Here is a 23,756-nt window from a genome sequence, read left to right as displayed (position 1 = left end):
AAGTATTTTCATGCATGCGCACCAATTATGTACCTGGGACTCTTACAACAGCTCGTGAAATGCGGTCTTCACTCTGTGACATTCATTTACTCCCGTGCATTTACTCCCGAAAGAGACTATTTTTTGTGACAAGGCAATTACTCCCCAAAAGGAGTAAAAGTACTCCCTTTTTTCTTAGAGTGTAGTCTCACGACGCGGTGCAGGATGAGGCCCTGGTTTGTTCGCTCGCATCGGAAGTCGCACGAGGATCCGCAACCCAGACTTGCGACGTGCAGCCCCTTGGACCCGGACACCAGCCTTCCCCCTCCGCCTTCTACTTCCGAAGACGCTGCTTCTACTCTGAAGAGCAACGAGGCATCAAAGAGAACCAACTTGAGCATCACCTTCCCAAGTACCCGAGAACCACGGAACAATCACCGGAACCAAGTTCTGCTGGTGAGTCCGGAGCGCACTCTGAGTCAGGGCTGGTTAGGGCGATTAGCATTCTAAATAAACAGTTCAGGTTTACGAACTGCGTTGTTACTTACTCTCGGTGTTACCCAAAGGCAGACCCACTAAATCTTCTAACTTTTCAAAACGGCCCAATCCACTTGGGATTGGCGACCTTCACAAGTGTATGTACCGCTAGGGGCAGTAACAATGACCATCCACGGGGGACATCGTTTCGGTTTCTGCACCGGTAGCTCCCTCAGCAGTACCCGAATACAACTCTCCTGAGACCACCGTGCTGTCCTATTCTGATACACTGAAGTTGTTTTGTCATCACTTTACTATTTACGCTGAGTATGCCTCCCACGATTCTGCTGTAGCTTTTGTACGCATAAAGGCGCCATCATGCGCCACCAGAAGTTCGTCAGGTAAGCAGACAACGAGTAACGTACTCAAATGGCACTGGAGTTTATCTGCACACCCAGCACATCATTTCAGTCGTCGAGGCTGCCCATTACACTTTGAGTGGTCCTTACCATGTAAACGCTGCCCAACTTGCTTGTAACTGTTTCATTTTTGCATACTGTTGCAAGCTTCGGATAAAGAGTGTCAAAACCACCATCGTAGAACGTGACGCTTTCCGACCAACATTCCGTTGATACCAGCAGATGAATATCCTGGAACGTCTGGAAATGGCGACGGTGAAATTCAAGTGATGATACTTGCTAAAATTTGAGGATAACATACACGCTAGAGTCATATACACAAAACACACACAACACGCGCACTCAACGCACATACAATTTTGTTACGACAGGCATGTGCAAGAGATATGGTACTAGGGACGATAATGTTGAGTACTCCGGTCCGCACGGTACACACTATGCAGGGTAGAAACGAAGCAGAAACAGAAAGAACTACAGAACTAAATTCTGAAGGTGGCAATTTGCAGAATGAGTGGTCTGGTCTCAGTTTCTCATGATTAGTTGGTCGCGGGCGGGGGTAGAAGCGGAGGTGCTGGACAAATCCCTGCCTCTATCTCCGCCTGTATCCCATATTTTGTTTGTCAGATTTTTTGGGTGGTTGTGTCGAAGTTGTGGCAAGCCTTAGCTTGCGTGTGTGTTGCGTGGGAATTCACACGAACACTCATGCACTGCTTAAGCTGTGAAAGTCCGATACGGGATTGCTGAAGGACCCTAAGCTGTGTTGTGCACGGCCAGCACCGCATAGAAACGATCCCTCATCGCTTAAACAACGTAACGTAACATTTAAGAGCCTGCCACACAGGAACGTGCTCCTGCGCCCCATTAAGAGTTGCTGACAACCAGGGCAAGCTGTGTTTGAATTCGTCTATACGGCGATTGACTGGAATGGAGATATCATGTAGATCTTATAGGTGACGTTGACACGGCTCGTGAGAACCTGTCCAGAGCGATCTTGAGAACAAGGTACCACCACACGTGCCGCTCTAAACAAAGGGTCGCCGGATACCCCTAAAAAGGAATATCAAGGTCGGATTATGGGAGCTTTCTGAGAGAGCTCTGGTCAGCCTACCCAGCTGTACATGAGATATTTTGTACATCCAAACTTGTTTGTTACCATTAGTCGCCGAAAGTTGCAGTGCACCGGGTCCAGGGGCACCAGGGGCCCGATCAACTTGTCCTTGCCCCATAACGCGGTGATGGTGCTAATGATGGCGCTCGCTGTTGCCGGACTCACAGAGGTGGGCAACGTCGCGACTAAACGGTGCGTCCTGGGCCGACCTCTGTGGGAACTGTGCCGACTGTGCTGTGGGACTGTGTATCTGACAGCGTCTGAAGAAAACCCAGACGGCACAGTCGGCAGCGGGATCCGAACCCGGCTACCTTCCAGTCTCGACGTCACGTGGCCAGCACGCTAACCACTCAGCCACGCGAGCTGGTATCCCATAACGCGCGTTAGTTGCATCACTACCTGTCGGCCTTAGTGCATCGGCGTTAGTTGCATCACTACCTGTCGGCCTAGTGGATACAGCGCTTACTTCGCATACGATGGGTGCCGTGATCGATGCCTCGTATACTCAATATTTTCGGGCGTCACCAAGCTCCAAAACGCAGCTACTTCTACTCTACTACTGCATCACTTCGGTCCGTGATTTGCCACGAGCTCTGGCGCCAGCGTATCAAAAGGGCTCTTGAGCGCGCGAACTTTAAATTTAACGATAACTACCGGAATGTAAAAGTTGAAGGTCGCTGCCCAGGAACGCCAGAGAACACCGCTAACTGCTTCTACCGCATTCTTGGAGAACGCATGGCATGGTTTAGTGCAATGAGTATATAGCGTCCGAAAAGAAAACTGTGGTGGACGCCACTGTCACATTCCGTGTAGTGCTGATGCTCCACAACTGTACGATTTTGTATTTTATTTATGTATGCTGTATTTTACCTAAAACGCACTCACTGACTTGTACTAGCAGTGGATTCAGCTGCACTATGTTTGCCTCGCCTGCACGACTTGCACGGTGCCGACACCAGGCAGCATTCCCATTTGTGTAACCATGTTGCGGAAGTAGTACCTACCAGATTAATGACGCCCAACTACATAGGCTATGTGGTCTATCCAGTTGATGAATGGTCGCTATTCGAAATATGTTGCCAGATATAATTATGTAGCCATACAAATGTATGACTGAGCGGATCTGAGACTTATGCTTCATTGTATAGTTTGTCATTGGCACAGGCCTTGACTCGCACCGCTACTAACAAATTTATAACAGCGACAATGAACCCTATGCAACGAATGTTCCCTTGCTGGGACAGCGGTGTCACATTGGTCAAAACATATGACAAGATATCACAACAAGGAGCGTTATTTTTCACATCCTTGCACCGTATCAGTTCCCCAGTTCACTTGTACAGCGTAGACTACTTACATGAAGTACTATGTTCAGGCATCGCTTTGTGTGGATGGCCATACCTGAGATCCTGCTCATTAGGAGAGCGCTCACTCACTACTGGAAGAAGTCACCCGCGTGTGATGCCATTTCTCCTTGTAACCGGTTTGGGGATACTACCTGTAGCGGTCACATTAGGATCGTCGTTGTAGAAAGGAGAGATCAGATTCTGCCGGGTTATGTGTATGTCGGACAAAGCATACTATAATTGTGCGTAGTCGCGTCCCACAGAAAATATACCACGTCAAAGGTCAAAGTGCTTCATCTCCTGCCTTACCACCGAGTGAAGGCAGACCCACAGGCGCGCCCAACAAGATTTTTTCTTCTTCTTTTTTTTTTGATGCATACAATACACACAACCGCACCGGGGGCTCGTTTGCAAGACAACTAGTCGTGTTCATTTTTCATATACGAGTATTCCAATCAGTTTCCTACGCAACATTATTCTCACGAAACGTTCTTATTGTAACTATACGACATCTGGGAATACATTGGACTGTGTTTTTCTTATATTTGACTGGTCAAAAACGTTCCACTAATTTAACCTATGAAAACATCGAGAACTTATGGTCGTCATACGATGGAAGCTCGATCAGTAAATAAAGCACATTATATGGTACAGATACCAATGAACGAAGACAGTGGCATGTCGTGGTGTGTTGTAGTCCGTATCGTCAGCCATGTTTGTATGTTTTAGCGCTTTTAATCACGAACTCAGTAGACAGTACCGAGGCCGAGATATAGCATATAAACACTAAATGTCAATATATAACGCACAGTATGACTCGGTCACTCAATACCCCTGAGAATTGAGTGACCGTATAGCAGCATGCAACGCCTCAGTCCTGAAGTGGTAAATCGGGCATGTCGTTTTATCAACAAAAGGGAGCCTCATTCTCTAGGGTCCACTTACGAAGACAAGCGGGCATGTGCTGGGGGCCAGGATACACCACGTCTCCTTCACGTCGTCCCCATAGTTGGTCAGGTAGTCCGCACTCCAAATCGTGCCCGCATCTGCCCTGATGAATTCATTACAGTGGGACAGCAGCCGTGGTTCGGGGGTTGTGGTTGCTACGTTGAAAAATAATTCTGATCAGTGCCCTGAGTCGTAACAGTACCATGCATATTTGAAAGACATCCCGCGGTTTCTCAACATCCAAATCAGGCTCAGAATGCGGTTCGTTTCAAGTACATTTATTGCCAGAAAAGTAACCCGCTCTCCCATTGTAGGCTTATTGCGATTACTATGGCATTGTGCGTTTGTGTGAGACTAGCCGGATAGACAAAATGGCAATATATTGCATAATTGAAAATGCATTCAATGCATAATGCACCAAGCAGCCTTTATGAAAATGATTTTCTAGTTTGTATGTACAGGTGTTAACCAGGACCCATCCGCCCTATTCACTCCCAATTTAGTAAATGGAAGGTTGATTAAAGCTGGATATAGTATTTATTGAGCCCACTGTACACATTTTCTAAACAGGAATTCCTAACCCCTTTGTAACCAGGCCTTATCAATTTCTGTATCAAGCACACTGTATACAGCTTTTATAAAGAAATTTCTGACGGTTTTGTAACTAGTCCGTATTCAGTCTCATATTCAGTCTCTATTCAGCAGCAGTATTTTAATGACGTTCTGAACCCGATCATAATGTACGCATGCAAAACAGAAGAAAGGAATTTTGGGCAAAGCAATTTTATACCATTTTTTGATGTGCCATGTCATTGGAAAAAAGGAATTTTGGGCAAGGAATTTTATATCACTTTTTTTTTATGTGCCATGTCATTGACCATTCTTTCACGCGCCGTACGTTGACAGAGATTTCAAAATCGTTCAGCATTTCTCGAAACATTCTGGAACCGCCGCAAGCTCAAGAGATAGTACGATTCTACCGTCGTCATATCTCCTCCGTCGAGCCATTGAGCGGAGACGTCGGCTTCATGCCCATTTCAACACGGGCTCGCTCGCGCGTCCTTGCTTGTTCACCAGCCACCAGCAGGGGGATCACTCTGGTTTACACTTCGCAAAATAAACTTCGAGAATAAACTCCTCGAAATAAATCACGAAAAAATGCACGGTGTAAAGATAAAGCCGTAAAAATCAACTTTTGCGATACAAACGCTTCAGATTCAAATTTTCAAAAAAAATCGTCTCTGATTGGTCGACAGGCACGCCAGCCTCAGATCAGCGAAGGCTTTTGGCTCCCGCGCCTCAATGTAGTTCCCCGCAGGGTGAGGCTTTTTACGGTGGGCTGAGAACGAGAGTCCCGAGTCTGGACGAATCGTTTACTGTATTCTCCGGCGGCTATCAGGATTCTGTTCACACAGAGCAGTTAATGCTTTGTTCTGCTGCTCGCCTGTCAAATTGGAGTATGTCGAACTCTGAATTCGTGTCGTGTCACCAAATGAGTTCCCGGTGTTGGTTCCAGCTATGGTGGACACCTGCTATATTATGAACATTGTCGCGAACATCGCCATTCTCCTGCAGGGCTGCCTTGGTTGTGAAATCGTACAAGTGACGATCGACGAAAAAGCTTGATTCCGATACCGTGTGGATGTGTTGTGTTTGTCCGTCTGTATGTGTTTGTGTGTGTTCCAGCCTCAGAACCGTAGAATCGTGAAATCGGAACCTGCCTGTGGTTTTCCTTGTGAGCCTACGTTGTGATAAATGCAGTGAACAGGTACTGGACAGACTCCTGAAATGCATTTCTGCAAATAAGCTGCATATGGGTGTGAAGAAACTGTTTGTTTCTTTGCAAGAAAAAACTATTTTCTCTCGGATGAATAACTTGAGTCAGCAGAGGTGCCCTAATTTTTTGTAACCAGCATGCGGTAATCTCAAAGTGTAACGAAATAAGATTCTAATTTCAGGAACATCCACATTGATTCGCGCACGATCCTAGACAACGATTTGCCATGCAAAAGCCACAAGAAATTGTTGTCTACATAATACTTCAAGCACTTTGTTTTCACTGGTCTTTGAATACCCGGAACCTAAGAATGCCATTTTCAAGGTCTTAAAAACCATGAAATTTTCTCACAGAAATTTTTGCATCTTTTTTATTCGCGTGGATATACACTGCAAATTCTGATTATCAGATGTCGGAACTGAAGAAAACCAATCGCTATAAGTAACTGAAATCAGTAGTGTGAGAAATGAATGGCACCCTCGGTCGTATTTGTTTGCCTTCCTTTCTCCCCTATGATCTTCACATTCAGAAATCCACAAGTATGTTTATTAGCAGGTCATTCTTTATGCCAAGCACCCACGCCAAGAAGAGGTCTAAACTTTACGGTACCAGCTACGTCATTGTATGGTACCCTTGCACCTATTTTTACAGCTTATAAATATTGTGCTGAAATATGAAATCGCTGTAAAACTTGCATCCTGCACGACATTACATTAAATGTGCTGCTTGAAGTTCTGCAGCGTTGTTTCTTCCTCGCGTTCAAGTGAAAAGGCAAAAAGAACACTCCGAGATTTACTCTCACACAACCATTATTTCGGGGCCATGTCTTCGCACTAAATGGTCACGAGCATACTTTTGAAAACTATAGCGGCACATAGGGAAACCGACGTTGCATTTGCACCGGCCTTCTATTTCCAATAATTAAACGAGACCTATATATATGTATATAATTAGTACATCCACTTCGGATGTAGAACACGTTGTCATCCCTTATAAATACAAAAATATGATTTCTCTAAGAATAAAAAAATCAGTCCATGGACACGCTATATGCACCGCACCTACTAGAAATTAACCAGTTCTTGCTGAAAATATACGGGTATTTGTGTTTTATGTGATGTATGGCCCACATTTTCTTTTTGACCAGCTATGCCAGTGTGAGAGCTCCTACGCCAGAAAAGCTAATTCCTCCTCTTTGTCCTCCATGCGGTCACATATATGTTACACTTCAAGGAAGCTAGCTGGTACCACAGTACCAAAGTGGTGAATTAACATGAACACAATCACATAGCAGAGTGAATAACAACCACCATTATTGACTTAGTTTGCTTGGTCGATGGCAACTGAAGGTGGCATATTTCTTTCCTCAGATTTTTTTTATTGGTTTGTGCCAGCTAAAAACAGAAGCCATTCACTGACCAGCAGGGCATAATAAAACCCTCCACAAGCATCACTTTGCCTCTTTGGCTTTGGCAAGCTTGGCTTTGCCTCCACAAGCATGACTTTGACATAATTGCTTCGTGCCGTGATAAAGGGTTCTATGACTGTGTTCGCAGTACCAGTTAAAACGTTGGCTATAGGGCTAGATTGCAGCCCCGTATTGCGTGCAGATATTCTGATGCCTGCAGAGCTGTAAGCTGTTCTTCCTGGTGAAAGAAAGCTTGAAGACTCCATACGTTGTGGCTCACTGCCAAAGAGATTCGGTTGGGGCAGAAATTATTGGACATAAAGCACAGTGAGGCATGCTCCACCCAGGCCACAAGGAGGTACTATTACTTTGAGCCACCTTCTGTTAATGCAGCAAGAACACCTATTTCCACTGGAAGAAAGACTGTGGGCTTTTTTTCTGTTGTAGTTGAAGGGCACACGAGATCATAATAAATTATTTCCAAAAGCTGTTGCGTCGCATTCTGACATGATCTGAGCCAATATGGTCAGCTGATGCTATAAGATCTACAGAAAACACATGCCAGTAGATTCTGAACATGCTATAGGAGAGGGTATGCCCTTGAAATGATGAGATTTGTTCACTTTCCAGATGACTTCAGGTATGTGAAAACAATCATAAATGTTGACAAAGCTGTTATGAAGCAGCGACTGCAACTAATCTGTAGAACTGGGCAGGACAGTTGAATGAAAAATTTGTTCAAAGTGCGCTATAGCGTCATACAGATGGGATATGAATGAGCTGACCAAACATCTTTCTTGCGTAAGAACAAATACACCTGTAGGTTCTCAAAATGGAAAAGCAGAGTGTCGATTTACGCAGGAGGCAGCCACAAAGGCATCTTTTTTTTTTTTTTTTTTTTGCTTCCTAGATGGCCTCAACTGACGAACAAGCTGCAGCACATTATGGTGACATTTTTTTTTGTTTTTTTAAGGAAAAATAAACCTGTAGATTTTCAATATGTTACAGGTGAGGACTAGTTATACAAATAAGGGAAGATTTCTTTTAGATGATCTATATGTGAATATACTATCTGAAAAAAAAAGTATTTTTTTGCAAGTGCTTGGTTAAGTTTTGCACACTTGGTTAAACAATGAATATAGATCAGCCTGATATTTTTATGTGAAGCTAATCACAAGCAATCAGTTACAAGCATAAATAATCTGGGGCTCCTTCAAGAATGCTAATTTGCCGGAAATGTATTGTAAACTTTGCCCAAAATGTGCTCCGTTCTTGAGTTCTCACTACGTTCTACTCGTTCTACATGCCCTTTGGGATGGCAGACCCGTGCTTCCCCTCTAACACCAAGCAAAGAAAGCGCACAAATGGCTGCTTTTGGCTGGAATAGCCCAGTCTGACACACCCACAAATGACAAATAGCCCACAAGCTGATGTATGTCAGCATTGAAAATATAAAGGAAAAAAGGCAATTTAAAATGCCTCACTCAATTTACTACTTTTCATAGCTTACACCTTGACAGGTGTCTTTTTATCCTAAAATGGTTCTATTGCCAAAATCCACGAGAATGATCGTCATCACATTAACAAGTTTCAACTGTATACCAAGTAATAACAAACATGTGCTTACTTTTTCTGCAATCAAGATGTGAATTACATCGTTGAGGTGCAGGCTTCAGTGAAAAATCACTGGTTGTGATGTCACTGCTGAGTGAGTACGGCACTGCTAGTGACGCAACATGTGATTCCAGTGTCAATTAGCATCAGAACCAAGGAGCTTGCATGATGCACTTATGAAGGGTAATTTCATGTGTGCCGATAAACATACTGCAGTGCTAATTTACAATGTAGTTTGTGGCTGTGGAGCACAGTCATATTCACTATGCCATGTGAATTAGAGGAGCATTTTCTGCCATAAACATTACATGAGCGAAGACCCCCCAAAAATGTAAGCTCTGTTTACGTGCATTTGACAACCTGCATTTTTATTACTGAGAGGCTCTCTTCGTAGCTAGAGAGAAAGGGTGCTGGCAATGTGGCACTTGTTCATAAGATGTAGAACCAGAGACAGAAAAAAAATTGACAGCATATCATGATCTCAATCATGTCATTGTGTCCGTGTTTCTGTTTCCTGTTCTGCATTTGTTAATCTTTTTGCGTAGTTGCTGGATTTTAGCCCAACAGCAGGGGTCAGCAATTAGAGAACATCCAGAACATGCAAGGCATACAATTCCCAATTATCCGCATTCCTCATTCAAGTAACGTTGAAGAAGTAACCATACGAAGAAACAATACAACAGTGAAGCTGGCTTCAGTACACTACAATACGTCACATGTAACAATATACAGTATGCCTCAGTGTTTCCAAAATCATGTGTCAGGACCCCCATTGAGGCCGCGATAGCTTAAACGGGGCCCAAGAGAAAGCAGATGAAGTGAGCGCAATATGCCACAAACTGCTATCTCGCTACGACTGCATTATATTGAAGTTGTTTTACAAAAATGCAAGTTCAGTTCAGCGCACAATCAGTCGGGAACCAAGCTAACTCGTATCAATGCTTTCAATCAAGTGTGTCGCAGTATTCCTCACTGTATCATGACGAGACCCTGGACCTACATCAGACGCTACTTGCGCCCACTAGTATAACATTCATATTTATTTATTTATTCATTTCGAGAACCCCCAAGGGTCCTGAGGACATTACATGGGGGGTGGGAACTGGAGCGTAAGATACATTTACAGCAACTTGATAGAAACAAACAAGCAATCAAAAAAGAACACAATTAGCAGTAAGTAAACAGAAAAAATAAAGAAACGACGACAGTACAAACTTATATGAAAACAAGTATTAAAGCATGAAACGGAGTTCGTTCACATACGATACGACGTTTGTTACAGATAATTAACAAATATGATAAGGGTAAGGAGAAAAATTTCATAGCAATTGACATACAAGCGTGGTGGTCTTGTGGGTGGAGTGAACGGGAGAGGATGTTACAAAATACTGTATGGTCGATAATAGTTGCGAGATATGATGGGAGGTTGTTCCATTCGATGGCAGTTGAACAAAAGAATGATCTGGATAATGCATCGGTATTACAATGAATGCGTGTGACCTTATTAGTGTGGTCGATGCGAGGAAAAATGACACTCGAGCGGGTGATGGGCGGTTGGTGCGGTGGCGAGGTTAAAAATAACCTATGAGAAGGAAGAGGGCTAACTTGGCAAGACGGCGACGATGTTCGAGTGAATCGAGATTAAGATTTGATTTTAATGCGGTTACAGAGGCATTGAATTAGTAGTCGTTGGGAATGAAACGGGCAGCCCGATTCCGGATGGCTTCTATGGCGTCGCAGAGATACTTTGGGGGAGGGTCCCAAATAGGTGATGTTCTGTCCTGTTCGCGCATTGTTTGTTGTATTTAACTCCATTTTTAGGAGATTTGGTGGCGCCACCACAGTAGCCATGCATTCATCTTTGTCTTCAGAGCTCACGCGCATTACTCCGTGTTTGAGCATACTGTTCGGACGTTCTTTTTCTGCTATGTATTATGGGTGAAATAAGCACAGTCTTTTCACCTCTTTGCGAGGTTTAACTTTCTGACTGGTCAGTTTCTTGGAGTTCTGATGGAGTCAGAACAGTGAAAAGACTAAAGGATCGTCGGCTACGTTGGCATATCAAGCACCTCAGCGTCCACGTCAGCGCCAACTTACAGCCACATCGTCCTTGGGTGAGCTTTCACATTCGACGCTGATTTCGTAGGAACCTCCTCGTCCTGAAGCAGCACCTGCAGAAACAGAATTTATCCGAAAAGCTTCGCTCGACTGGTGTCCTTGTCCTGCTGTCCGCGTGCCAGAAGGTTCGAAGGGATTTACACCAATGAAGGTTGAACATTAGCCTACTCCACGATGTCCAGACAAGATACCGATGGTATTCCACTTGCTAATCAGACGAACGGATTGGAAGAGACGGCTCCAACATCGTCTGCAGAGCATCAAGGCGCAAGGCCTAAACGTAGAGTAGTCCTCTCTGAAAAGGCGCAACAGAAATTCGAACTCGAGAGGGATGAGCACCGTGCAAAGCTAGCAAAGGCTTGGGAGGAAACAGAGTATGAGCTGGAGAAAATCTGCATACCCGAAGCGTCTCACGAGGAGGTGAGGAGACTCGCCACCTGCTACAAGCGTTACAAGCTTCAGGCAGAAAAGTATTCCACGTTTCTGGTGAAGACTAACGTCGAGGACAGCCTAACCAAACGAGATATTCAGAAGGAAATCGACAAGGACCGATATGACCTCGTAGGAGGCATAATCAAGGAAACTGAAGCACGCCTCGATCGCCAGCGTGAGACGGGTTCACGGCGCTCCGTGGATTCGGTACGCTCATCCTGTTCCTCACGACGTTCTCTGCAGTCTAGCGTCAGTTCTTCAGCAAGTGTCGCCGCAGCTAGGGCTCGCGCAGATGCAGAAGCGGCACGTACACTCACGTCATACAACCAACGGGAAGCCGCAATGAAGTTGGAAAAAGCCCGCATCGAAGCCGACCTCGAGACACTGCAGAAAGAGAAACAAGCTGCCGCAGCGGAAGCACAAGCCAGGGTTTTGGAAGCGGCACTCGTACAAGGTGGCACACGAACTCCTGAAGTCGAGCTGGTTGACTCGTCAGCGCGAACTAGGGATTACGTTCTGCACCACACCGTACCACAGAGCACGTCATTGGTCCCAGGAGAGTCCGCCGCACATGCTGCAACCCTCTCGTCGCTTCAATGCGACGTCCCGTGCATCCCTTCTAGGGGATTCCCCCAACAGCACAACGACAACCCCTCAGGGGACGCAAGGGTTCCTATGCCTCAGGAACAAGCACCGGTCATGGGCGACATCGTTAAATACCTTCTTCGTCGGGAACTGGTCACGACTGGACTCTCAACGTTCACCGAATGTGCAGAGGACTATAGGTCATGGAAATCCGCTTTCCGAAACGCCACTGAGAACCTTGGGCTATCAGCTACAGAGGAGATTGACCTGTTGGTGAAGTGGCTAGGAAGCGAATCGTCTGCCTACGCTAGGAGGCTGAGATCCGTGCACATCGAGGACCCATGCATGGGCCTTCGATCAATCTGGGAACGTCTTGAGGAAGCATACGGTAGCCCAGAGGCGATAGAAAATGCGCTTGTTCGGAGGCTGGAGAACTTCCCCAAGGTATCGAGTAGTGACAGGGAGAGGCTCAGGGAGCTGGCGGACTTGCTTCAAGAAATGGAATCTGCGAAGGCTGATCCGCACTTGCCTGGCCTGTCTTATCTGGATACGGCGCGCGGCGTTAATCCCATCGCAGCGAAGCTGCCCTTATGTTTGCAAGAGAAGTGGATAAGCCTCGGATCCAAGTACAAGCAAGAGCACCGCGTATCTTTCCCGTCTTTCTCAGTCTTCTCGGGCTTCGTCCGAAGTACGGCTAAAACGAAGAATGACCCGAGCTTCATAATCGGGTCCGTAGTTGACAACAGAAGCATAAAGGACAAACCATCAACTACGCATGGTTCCAAGAGGACATCTGTGTCAGTGCACGGGACCCAAGTTACCTCTCTGGAAGGCGGCTTGGTCGGTACCACCAAGGCAAATACTTCAAGGAAGTCGGACGTGATGTGCCCCCTGCATAAGAAACCGCATAAGCTCGACTGTCGTGCGTTTCGGCACAAACCTTTGAATGAGCGAAAACGCCTTCTAGCAAACTATGGCGCCTGCTTCAGATGCTGCGCGACAACACACAGCGCCAGAAACTGTAACTCGACACTGCAATGTAGGGAGTGTAACAGCGACCAGCATGTAACAGCTCTTCATCCTCAGACAGAATCATCCCAAGTTCAATGCACAAACGTCATGCCCTCGCAGGCAGGCTTGGATGAAGCTTCTTCAGAGATCACGTCAAGCTGTACGGGCGTATGCGGAGGCTTAAATTCTAGAAGATCATGTTCGAAGATTTGCATTGTTAAGGTGTACCCGAAGACACGACCAGAGCAGGCAGTCCGGATGTACGCAATGCTTGACGACCAGAGGAATAGATCACTGGCCAGGCCAGAATTCTTTGAGCGCTTTGGTATTCGTGCAGGTGAATATCCGTACACACTGAGGACCTGCGCCGGCGTGGTGGAAACGACAGGGCGACGGGCAAGTGGCTACGTAGTCGAGAGCCTCACATCCGAAAAACGGCTGGATCTACCCACGCTGATTGAGTGCGATGAGATTCCAAACAACAGGCACGAAATTCCAACGCCAGACGTTGCACGCAGACATCCCCATCTCAAAGCACTAGCCAGCCTCATTCCACCAATGGACCCCGAAGCGCAGATCCTGCTCCTTATAGGCCGGGACCTTGTTCAGGCACATAAAGTGCGCCAGCAACGGAATGGACCCAACGACGCTCCTTTCGCCCAGAAGCTGGACCTCGGGTGGGTCATAGTTGGTGACGTCTGTGTCGACAGATTACGCACACCAGAGAAGGTCGACGCTTTCGCTACAACTGTACTGGGGAATGGACGTCCGTCTTCCCTCAAGCCATGCCACAATCACATTCTCGCAAAGGAAAACCTGTGTTGTCAGCATCCCAACAGAGAAGCCGTGCTGCCTGGTATATCGCCACCGAGTAATGACGCAGTGGACCCGCTATTCCAGACAACAAGGGAGGACGAAACCTTTGCTCCGTCTGTGGAAGACCAAGAATTCTTGAATCTTATGGACAGAGAATTCCGTATGAACGCATCGGGCAACTGGGTGGCGCCCTTGCCGTTTCGTACACCTAGACGTAAGCTTCCTGACAACCGAGAACAAGCACTATCTAGGTTCAACTCGCTATGTCGCACCCTGGATAGAAAACCGGAGATGAAGCAGCACTTTGTTGCCTTCATTGAAGATCTGCTGAAAAATGGTCATGCTGAGCCGGCTCCACCAAGGGACGAATCTAAAGAGTACTGGTATCTTCCCAGCTTTGGTGTCTACCACCCACAGAAACCGGGTCAGATCCGCGTCGTGTTCGACTCCAGCGCCAAGCACCAAGGGATTTCGCTAAATGACCTGCTTCTTTCGGGACCGGACATGACTAACAGCTTGGTCGGAGTTTTACTCCGCTTCAGGAAGGAAGCCTTCGCTGTAACCGCAGATATCCAACGCATGTTCTATTGCTTCTTCGTACGTGAAGAGGACAGGGACTACCTGCGTTTTCTTTGGTTCCGTGATAACGATACCAGCAGCGAAGTTATCGAGTACAGAATGTGCGTGCACGTCTTCGGAAACACGTGTTCCCCAGCCATTGCGACATACGGTTTGAGACGAACCGCACAAGAAGCAGAGCCGGAATTCGGAGCTGACGTCCGCCGCTTTGTCGAAAGAGACTTTTACGTGGACGACGGCCTCATATCTCTGTCAACAGAAAAGGAGGCCATCGAACTCCTGAAAAGGACGCAGAAGATGCTGATGGGTGCGAACTTACGCCTCCATAAGTTTGCTTCAAATTCGGTTGGCGTCATGGATGCCTTCCCATCGGAAGACTACGCCAACGACCTAAAAAACTTGGACCTAAGCGGCGGGAACTTACCCATGCAGCGGAGTCTCGGTCTAAGCTGGAATTTGAGGGCCGATACATTCACCTTCAGAGTGCCTGCAAGGGACACTCCGAGCACAAGGAGGGGCGTGCTGTCGACCGTGAACAGCCTTTACGACCCTTTGGGAATGACAGCTCCGGTAACCGTACAGGGCAGACTCCTGCTTAGGGAGCTAACTTCATGCGCCGCAGACTGGGATGCCCCACTCGTACTGGACGACAAATGGCAAACATGGAAGGACTCGCTTCGCGCCCTTGAGCGACTCGAGATACCACGCCGGTACTTTGCTGAATCCGTCACCAATGCTCGTCGACGAGAGATCTGCGTGTTCTCCGATGCTTCAGAGAAGATAATAGCCGCTCTGGCTTACATCAGGGTTACAGATTCCAAGGGGACGCCGCACGTGGGGTTTGTGATCGGCAAAGCGAAGCTGGCACCACGACCTGAACAAACCATCCCGAGGCTGGAGCTATGTGCCGCTGTGCTTGCCGTCGAAATCGCTGAGCTGGTGGTTAACGAAATTGACGTTCACATCGAAGACGTCAAGTACTACACGGACAGCAAGGTTGTGCTTGAGTACATCTGTAACCAGTCGAGGCGCTTCTACGTCTACGTCAGCAATCGCGTCAACAGAATAAGGAGATCCCCGAAACCCGAACAGTGGCACTACGTCCCGACTGACCAGAACCCTGCGGACCACGCCACTCGACCAGTTGCTGCTGCAGCTCTCACTCGTACAACCTGGCTCACAGGACCCAAATTCCTTCACGAACGCTCGAGTGCGGAGTCGGCAAGCGCAGCTTTCCCGCTCCACCAGCCAGAGGTCGACCCTGATATACGGCCACAAGTCTCCGTCTCTGCAACTTTCATGATGAACCAACAACTGGGTACCCATCGCTTCAAGCGCTTTTCGTCATGGACGTCACTTGTAAAGGCCTTAGCGAGTCTCGTACACATCGCTCGGTCGTTTCTGAACCCGTCACCCACTTGTCACGGATGGCACCATTGCAACAAACCTCGTACCGCGGAAGAACTAGCGCATGCTAAAAAGGTCATCCTGCGTAGTGTCCAACACGAGGAATTCGCAGAGATCATCGTTCGGCTTCGCACGGACGTACCTCAACGAAAACACTTCTCAACCAAACGCTCTCTGTGGAAGCTCGATCCTTATATCGACAACGACGACCTGTTAAGAGTTGGCGGGCGCTTACGGAATGCACACATGAACGAGGAAGAAAAACACCCGCTTATTGTTCCCAGTCGGCACCACGTCGGTTTACTACTGCTTCGGCACAGTCATGAGAAGGTCGTCAAGCATCAGGGAAGGCATTTCACGGAAGGGGCTGTTAGAGCCGCTGGCTTCTGGATTGTCGGCGGGAAAAGATGCATAAGCGCCATGATCCATCGCTGCGTCACATGCCGTAAACTTCGACGCAAGTGTGAGCAGCAAAAAATGTCAGATCTACCTGAAGACCGTCTAAACACAGACCCCCCGTTCACTTTCGTGGGACTGGACGTTTTTGGTCCGTGGGTCGTCGCCTCACGACGCACAAGAGGTGGTTTAGCCCACAACAAGAGGTGGGCAGTCCTCTTTACGTGCTTAGCCGTCCGTGCTGTGCACATAGAAGTGATAGAATCTATGGACACTTCCAGCTTTATTAATGCCCTACGAAGATTCATCGCACTTAGAGGCCCGGTTAAGCAGTTCCGTTCAGACCGAGGAACAAACTTCGTTGGTGCTTATTCTGAACTAAAGATATCATCGGTTCGCTTCGAATCCCGCAAAGTAGAAACTTTCTTAAACGAGCAAGACTGCACTTGGATATTCAACACACCGCACTCTTCGCACATGGGCGGCGCTTGGGAGCGAATGATAGGTATGGCTCGCCGAATCTTGGATTCGATGCTCCTCAACGAGGCCGTTGCATCGTTCTCTCACGAAGTCTTGACGACATTCTTCGCAGAAGTAACTGCCATCATAAACTGCAGGCCCTTAGTCCCTGTACCTTCGGACCCCGAATGTCCCTCAGTTCTCACCCCGGCAATGATTTTGACACAGAAACAGTCACCGCCAACGGCACCAGCAGGAGAGTTCAAAAGTCTTCACGTCAAGCAGTGGAGACAAGTACAGGCTCTGGCCAACACGTTCTGGCACCGATGGAGGAATGAGTACCTACCCAGTCTCCAAAGTCGTCGCAAATGGCTAACCGACCAACGTAATCTTACGGTCGGCGACGTTGTCCTATCGAAGGACGCGACAAGCAGACGCCATGAGTGGCACATGGGAAGAATCAACGCTGTGTACCCAGGAAAAGATGGAAAGGTGCGGAACGTTCAAGTATACAGACGGCCCAAGACGGAAAGAAGAAAATCTTCGAGCGGCCAGTCTCCGGTCTAGTTCTGTTGTCGTCGGAGCAGTGCCTGTAGTTTTTCGGACACATTATTGAACTAAGTGCATATAGTCTGGTATCGTGGGGATACCAGGGGGGGAGTGTTCTGTCCTGTTCGCGCATTGTTTGTTGTATTTAACTCCATTTTTAGGAGATTTGGTGGCGCCACCACAGTAGCCATGCATTCATCTTTGTCTTCAGAGCTCACGCGCATTACTCCATGTTTGAGCATACTGTTCGGACGTTCTTTTTCTGCTATGTATTATGGGTGAAATAAGCACAATCTTTTCACCTCTTTGCGAGGTTTAACTTTCTGACTGGTCAGTTTCTTGGAGTTCTGATGGAGTCAGAACAGGTGATGTACATTCCAGCTTGCTTTGTACAAGCGCCGTGAAGGTTAGGAGCTTAAGATGGAGGGTGCCAACCTGAGGGTGCGTCTAACAAAGCCTAGGGAGCGAGAAACTTTAGTTATTATGTGGTTGATGTGCTCGTTCCAAGTTAGGTTGGAGGAAAGGTGGATTCCAAGATATTTGTAAGAATCTGCTCGGGTTAATGTGATATCACTTAGAGTGTAGGGGAAGGGAGGAAGACAGGAGACCCGTCTTCGAGGAAACGACAAAATGCGACACTTTGCAATGATCAGAGGCATTTGCCACTCATTGCACCGACGCCGGATTAGTGAAAGGTCGCTTTGTAAGGTTAGTTGGTCAGAAGGAGAGAGGATTTGCCTGTACACTACACAGTCTTCAGCAAAGAGACGAATCGTGGAAGATATGCCTGAAGGAAGGTCATTTATATAGATAAGAAAAAGGAGAGGGCCGAGGACAGAACCTTGAGGGACACCAGAAAGCACAGCTACATTTGGGGATAGGTGGTTGTTGCAAGTAACAAATAACGTACGATTAGTCAGAAATTGAGCTACCCAACGGACGACATACGGGTTGAGGTTAAGCAGAGAGAGTTTGTATAGAAGCTTAGAGTGCGGCACCATATCGAAGGCCTTGCGAAAGTCTAAGAAAGCGGCGTCAGTCTGATGATTATTGTCCGTGTGGAGAAGGATGTCGTGAACAAAACTGGCAACTTGAGTTTCACACGAAAAGAGCTTTCGAAACCCGTGCTGCAAGGGATAGAAGAAGCATTTTTCTTCAAGGTACTTAACTACGTTGGGGAAGATTATGTGTTCGAGAATTTTACATACTATAGAAGTGAGTGAAATGGGGCGGTAGTTATTAACGATGTGGCAGCTGCCTGATTTGTGAATAGGGACAATCTTCACCGTCTTCCAGTCCTGCGGTAAAGCAGAATCTTGGAGTGACTGAGTAAATATGCAACATAGAATCTTGCTGGAAATAGATCTCGTGTTGTATAGAACCTTCGGGTTAATAGAGTCCGGACCAGCACTTGACGACAGCTTAAGTGACTCAACGATTTTACAAATGCCATGAGTGCTGATATGAATGGGGACCATAGGTGAGGAGGCGATTACTGATAATGGAGTTTGGGGTACCCGTAATCGGTGTTGAGAATGGATGAGAAGGAGGAAGCAAAAGCGTTGGCGCAGTTGTTGTCGGCGATAGTATCGCCGTTGGTGTCAGACTGATAAGGTGGGATTTTGGCGGAGACAAAACTTTCCAAAATTGTTTTGGTTTATTCGTCAAGAGAGACGGGAGGTCGATGGTAAAGAACTTATGTTTCACTTCCTTGATCGAGCGCATGTATTCCCATTCACAGTAGTGAAATTTAGCCCATGATACGTCGTCGCCAAGACGCTTTGCCTTCCTGAATAAACGCTTTTTCTTGGCTAGCAAGATTTTGAGACTTTTCGTGAACCAAGGATTGTGATCATAAGCTTTCACTCTTATCTTTGGAACATGGTACTCGGTAAGGTAGTTTCTGCTGTCACGAAAGAGGGACCAGTTATCCTCAATGGAGTGAGGCGAGGTGTCATGAAAGGAATTTTCATACAGAGCTTCAAGATCCTCGTTGATGGCTTGGAAGTTAGCTCGAGCGTAGTCGTATATGGTTTTATCGTTGAATTTATGAACATTTGGACGACTTGAAGAGATATCGAAGAAAATGGCTTTGTGGTCACTGAGACCATCAGTGACATGCAAAGAAGTGATGTGCTCAGGATAGGAGTTTAAAACCAAGTCAAGGGTTGACTGTGTGGCATGAGTTGTTCGGGTAGGATGTGGAACGACCTGCGATAGATTAAATGTAAGGCATAAATCCACAAAGAATGTCTCTTGTGAACTCCGGGAAAGATTGCAGTGGAGCAAGTCCCAATTTATTGACCGTACATGTATCAGGGTATATTGAAGGTATATATTACTGTATATGTAACAGGGCAGATTTCAAGATTCCTGAGCGCGCACAGACGGCTATCTCAGTTGTCTCGCGACGTAACAGACGGAGAAAGACACCGGCTGTCACACACACAGCCATCCCGAAAGCTACACCCCTCTTTGTTGATGCACCCAGGAATCCACAGGAAAACTGCCGAAGCTCGTATTAAGTACCTGTAGCCTGAACTACAAACAGTTTAGTGCAGACTCCACAAAACGAAAACTGCTGATTGCTGATTTCATGGGCGCGGCCATGCGAGCCGAGAAGGACAGTTCAACAGAGGAGCAATTTTAGGTGAGTTCGAACGTGGCTCTAGTCGTCGGTGCAACAATTTCCAGAGTGAACCGACCTCAGCTCAGACAACGCTTTTTCATTATTTTTCTTTTTAGTAGTTTTTTTTTATTCATTTCCAATTCTAATTCCAATTCCAGCTCAACCGCTCAGCGCGCTGACACTAGTGCAACGTCGAGTCAATAAATCTCTCGCTTCCCTAAGGAGAAGAGTACTTGAAGTACGAGGGGTGTTCAAGTCAAACCGGCACTTTCTGTCTCCTGAGTGTACGAACGGCTCGCGCTACTTTTTTTTCGTCATTTTCACACGCGACAGGTCTTCGCGTTCACCACGTGGTGGTCCAAAGTTTGTGCGAAACAGAAGACACGTGCTGTACAAGATGGCCGACAACGAGGTGAGCGCGCACATGAATGAAGGCGTAAAGTCATCTGAAATTCACAGAAGGCTTCAGGCTTAGTATGGCCACGATACACTTAGCCGCAGCAAAGCGTTTGAGTGGCATAGCATTTCACTCCTTAGTCTAAACCCACATCAAAACGGTGGAAGCATCTGGGCTCGCCAGCTCCCAAGAACTTCCGAAGCACCCCGTCTGCGGGTAAGGTCATCGCCGCGGTTTTCTGGGACAAGGCTGGCGTTGTTCATGTTGATTTTCTGCCCAGTGGTACCACCATCAATAGTGTACATTACTGCCAGGTTCTCAGGGGTATGCATAAGGCGCTGAAGCAAAAGCAGCCGGGCCTCATCACCAAAGGAGCCCTCCTCCTAAAGGACAATGCACGCCCGCATACTGCGCATCTCACGACACGCACCTTGCAGGAACTTGGCTGGGAGTTGCTGCCACATCCCCCTTACAGTCCGGACCTCGCCCCCAGCGATTTCCATCCTTTCGGGCCACTGAAGGCGTTCCTTGGGTGCCGCCACTTCAGCTGCGACGATGAGGTCAAGAATGCGGTCCGATCATGTCTGCTATGCGCCGGTAAGAATTTCTACGCTGCTGGCATCCAAGCCCTCGTGAAACGCTGGGACAAGTGCATTAGTGAAAAATAAAATTAACTTCACGTCTGTAAGTTCATTTTACTTTTGCAAAAAATGAAAAGTCCCGGTTTCACTTGAACGCCCCTCGTATATTGGTGTTTTGTGATTCCTTTTTCCTCTCTCTACGTTCCAGAAACATACGGTTTCCGAGCCAAGACAATATAGTTGCCAGCGCAGTTGACATACAGAAGTATATACGGATCCCGTACCGTGAAGACCACCACCCCAAACGTGGTTGCCACGGTTTCGGTTTTGGCCCATTTGCATGTCAAAATTCAGGGATAGATATTTTAATACACGTACGTGTTTCAATTTTTTTTAAATGTGGTGTGGATTTTAACTAGCACAGTCTCCCATATCGGTATCTGGCTCTTGTTCAAGACGTCCTTATTAGAGTTAATTAATGAATTTAATTGATTAGTCATCCTTATTAGTCATTATAATTTTTCTTGGAAAAGATAGGCGCCCGTGGAACTCAACTCTGAAAATTACGTGCTCTCGTGACTTTTTTAATAAAAATTTCTCCAAGCTGAAACACACACACACACACACAAAATAAACGGGAACGTGCCACAAAGGCATACTTCGTGGTCGTAGCCATTTTTAATAGAGATTTTTTTAACTAAAACAACTAGGACTACGTGTACATTAGTTTCGCACTTACGCGTATGCGAGTGGAGGAAAACCTTATCTGCAAGGTATTTTGGCATTCTAATTTCCATAATTCACTAAGATGTATTTTTTTTATGAAGCTGTTTTTCTTTCTTTCGAGAAACAGAAAGACCAGAATTGCTGGCAATCATTTTAGATATGAGATGAATCCTTCATCTGTATGCTTCAAATTATTATCCAAAGAGGTGACATTTGTTTGTAGTGCACCGTTTCAGGTTTTCCATTACGGAGATACCGCGCTCGCACTAACTCGGAAGTCCATCACGGCAAGGGGGAGCGAGCCCTAACCTAACCTAACCTAACCTAACCTAAGCCAACCTAACCTAACCTGAAGAAGAGCACTGCGGGACATGGAGTTAGAGATTGAGAAGTGCGGCATATACAAAAAGGTAATCAGAGTGAAAATTTTCCTCTTTTTTTTTGGGGGGGGGGGGGCAGAGCCACCGTGAAAACTCGAGGAGCGGTGGACTGTTCCTCCTGCCCCCACATTCCGATTGATACCGAAACTAAACAGGCGCAGCTTTCCAAGCTAGGGCTCCGGAACGAACCGACTACAGTAAAAACGATAAAGAAAAGAAAGAAAAAGAAAGCAAAGAGAGGAAGGAAGCAGCAAAAAAGGCATATTCACTTAAACCGCAACGGGACAAAAACCATTGCAAACACGTTTTTCTTGTGCCGGCCATCGGCATTTAGCAGCCTCTCTGAACCCTTATGTGGATTAGGTCCAAATAATGACAAATGAGCAAGCAAGCATCCTCGCTGCTCACTTTTTGGTGTTTTACGTCGTTTGAAGTGCAAATTGTTGCGCCCTCCACTAGCCCCACATTCGCGTTCACCTAAAATTGCTCCTCTGTTGAACTGTCCTTGTCGGCTCGCATGGCCGCGCCCATGAATTCGGCAATCAGCTGTTCTCGTTTTCTGGAGTGTACACTAAACTGTTTACAGTTCAAGGTACAGGTACTTAATCCGAGTGGGAAAGCCTCGGCGGTCTTCCTATGGATTCGTGGGTGCATCAACGAAGATGGGCATAGTTTTCGGAATGGCTGTGTGTGCGACAGCTGATATCTTTCCTCTTCTGTGCCTGTGTGCGCCCTGACACATATACAATAATATAAATGTTATACTACTGTGCGCATGTCACGTATGCTGTAGGATAGGGGTCCGTCATGACACAGTGAGAAACAATGCGACGGACCTGACGGAAAGCACGTTAGCACGGTTCCCGAGTGTTTGTGTGCTGAACTGAACTTCTATTATTTAAAAACAACTTCAATATATTGCAGTTGTAGCGAGACACTTTCATCTGATACTGTACCATTAAATAGGATGGGAATCCATTATGGTTTAGAATTATTTTTCCTTTGCAATGTTCCCACACTAATCTTGGTGACAAGTTGTCTCTCATTAAATTCCTTTTGAGTTGTATCACACTGCTTGCAGCATAATGTGAGAATGAGAAAATGTATGCTTCACATGTTCTCAGCATCCTCTACAGCAACTGCTCTTGGGCTTAAAATCCAGAAGCAACACACGAAAAAAAAAAAGTAGAACAGACGACACCGCAAAAAGGACACGACAAAATGATTGGGTCTGTGTTATGCTATACATTTGTGTGTGTGTGTGTGTGTGTGTGTGTGTCTGGTTCTGCATTTTTGTGATCATGTGCCATGTTGTCGGCACCCTTGCCCTCTTGTCACAAAAGCAGCCTCAGACATAAAAATGCAGACAAAAAAGTAGAGAACTCCAACTTAACATAACAAGAGAGAACAAAGATGGGGACACAGGAAGCTTCTAGGGTCTTGGCACATACGCGGTGACCCCTCGGTTTGTAACAAAAATCGTGGCCCCTCCCCGAACAAAACTCCAATCTCCTTAAATAGCGACCGGTTGTACAATCCCTCATCAGGTTTGGCACTGATGATGTCCGTCGCATGACGGACGAAACGTCTGAATAAACCTTGTTATTTTAACGAT

General features: G+C 46.7%; 1 protein-coding gene across 1 annotated transcript in view; it reads right to left on the bottom strand.

The window, feature by feature from the left end:
• The window catches only part of LOC135383672 (tolloid-like protein 2), an 86,827-nt gene that overhangs the window by 5,665 nt on the left and 57,406 nt on the right, over window positions 1–23,756 (bottom strand). Inside the window, exons 5-6 of the mRNA XM_064613043.1 lie at window positions 4,275–4,432; window positions 966–1,115 (exon numbers count right to left, since the gene is read on the bottom strand). Coding sequence (XP_064469113.1) covers window positions 966–1,115; window positions 4,275–4,432 — 308 coding nt within the window. The remainder of the gene's footprint in view (window positions 1–965; window positions 1,116–4,274; window positions 4,433–23,756) is intronic.

This window comes from Ornithodoros turicata, chromosome 2 (assembly GCF_037126465.1).
Source record: "Ornithodoros turicata isolate Travis chromosome 2, ASM3712646v1, whole genome shotgun sequence".
Lineage (NCBI taxonomy): Eukaryota > Metazoa > Arthropoda > Arachnida > Ixodida > Argasidae > Ornithodoros > Ornithodoros turicata.
The sequence above is the reverse complement of the archived record's forward strand: the minus strand, read 5'-3'. Positions and strand labels throughout refer to the sequence as shown.